The sequence below is a fragment of the Myotis davidii genome, unplaced genomic scaffold (assembly GCF_000327345.1).
Source record: "Myotis davidii unplaced genomic scaffold, ASM32734v1 scaffold1622, whole genome shotgun sequence".
Taxonomy (NCBI): Eukaryota; Metazoa; Chordata; class Mammalia; order Chiroptera; family Vespertilionidae; genus Myotis; species Myotis davidii.
In genome coordinates, this window is record NW_006293535.1 from 845955 (window position 1) to 846769 (window position 815).

The 815-nt window shown below is 65.6% G+C and overlaps 1 protein-coding gene across 1 annotated transcript in view; it reads left to right on the forward strand.

Moving 5' to 3' along the window:
- ACSBG1 (acyl-CoA synthetase bubblegum family member 1) overlaps positions 1 to 815 on the forward strand; it is a gene marked incomplete at its 5' end in the record, with an annotated part of 10013 nt that overhangs the window by 5178 nt on the left and 4020 nt on the right. The window contains 2 exon segments of the mRNA XM_015566184.1: positions 74 to 174; positions 629 to 815. The exon segment at positions 629 to 815 is cut by the window's right edge and continues 39 nt beyond it. Coding sequence (XP_015421670.1) covers positions 74 to 174; positions 629 to 815 — 288 coding nt within the window.

Below are 815 nucleotides of genomic sequence, written 5' to 3' on the forward strand. Positions count from 1 at the left end.
TGTGCGGAGCCCTGTCCTCTCCCCGCCTCTGGGCTCTGACCCTGAGGCCTGACTCCCTCCCTCCGGGGAGCAGGGGCCACGGGCGTGGGCTTTCCCGGCCTCCCGGCCTCCCAGTGGCCTCCCAGATGCTTTTTAACCCGCACACGGTGCTGCGGGGGCTGGTGCACGAGTCTGGCCTGGACCGGATTAGAAATACTCCGTGGCCGGTGTCCGTCTCATGAGACGTGCGCACGTGCTGCACCTGCGCTTCGTGTGCACAGACATGGATGTGCGTGTCGGCGCAGTTACGGGCTTTCCCACGCGTCTGCCCAGGGGTGTCTAGGCGTGACGGCTCCAGTCTCTGCACACGTGTACTCCTGGGGGCCTGTGTGCCCGTACACAGCTCAGTCTGTTTCCCGGCTCGAGACATGTATGCACCTATGTATGCACACGTGTTCACGGGCAGGGCCAGTAGGTGAACTGCTCCGTGATGGATTGGGCCTTGGTGCCAGGCAGTCAGGAGAGAACAGGCCGGGCCAGCGCGACCCACTGAACACCCATCCTGTCTCTTTAAGGTTTAGCTTGTGGCTCAGAGAGAGGAGAGGGGGAGGGAGATCCTCGCACGTGCCCCGACCAAGGGTCGGCTGAGTTCGGGCGCATCCGGGAGATGTTCTCATCGCCGCGCCCCTGGCCGGGCTGAGGGTCCAGCCCTTTGGAGAGGGCGCGCGTGTGTCATCTCCTCCGGCCCCTGCTCCCTCTCCCTCCAGCGACCTGAAGCCCTTCGCGGCCAGGCTGGGGGACCACCTGGTGCTGGCCAAGGTCCGCCAGGCCCTGGG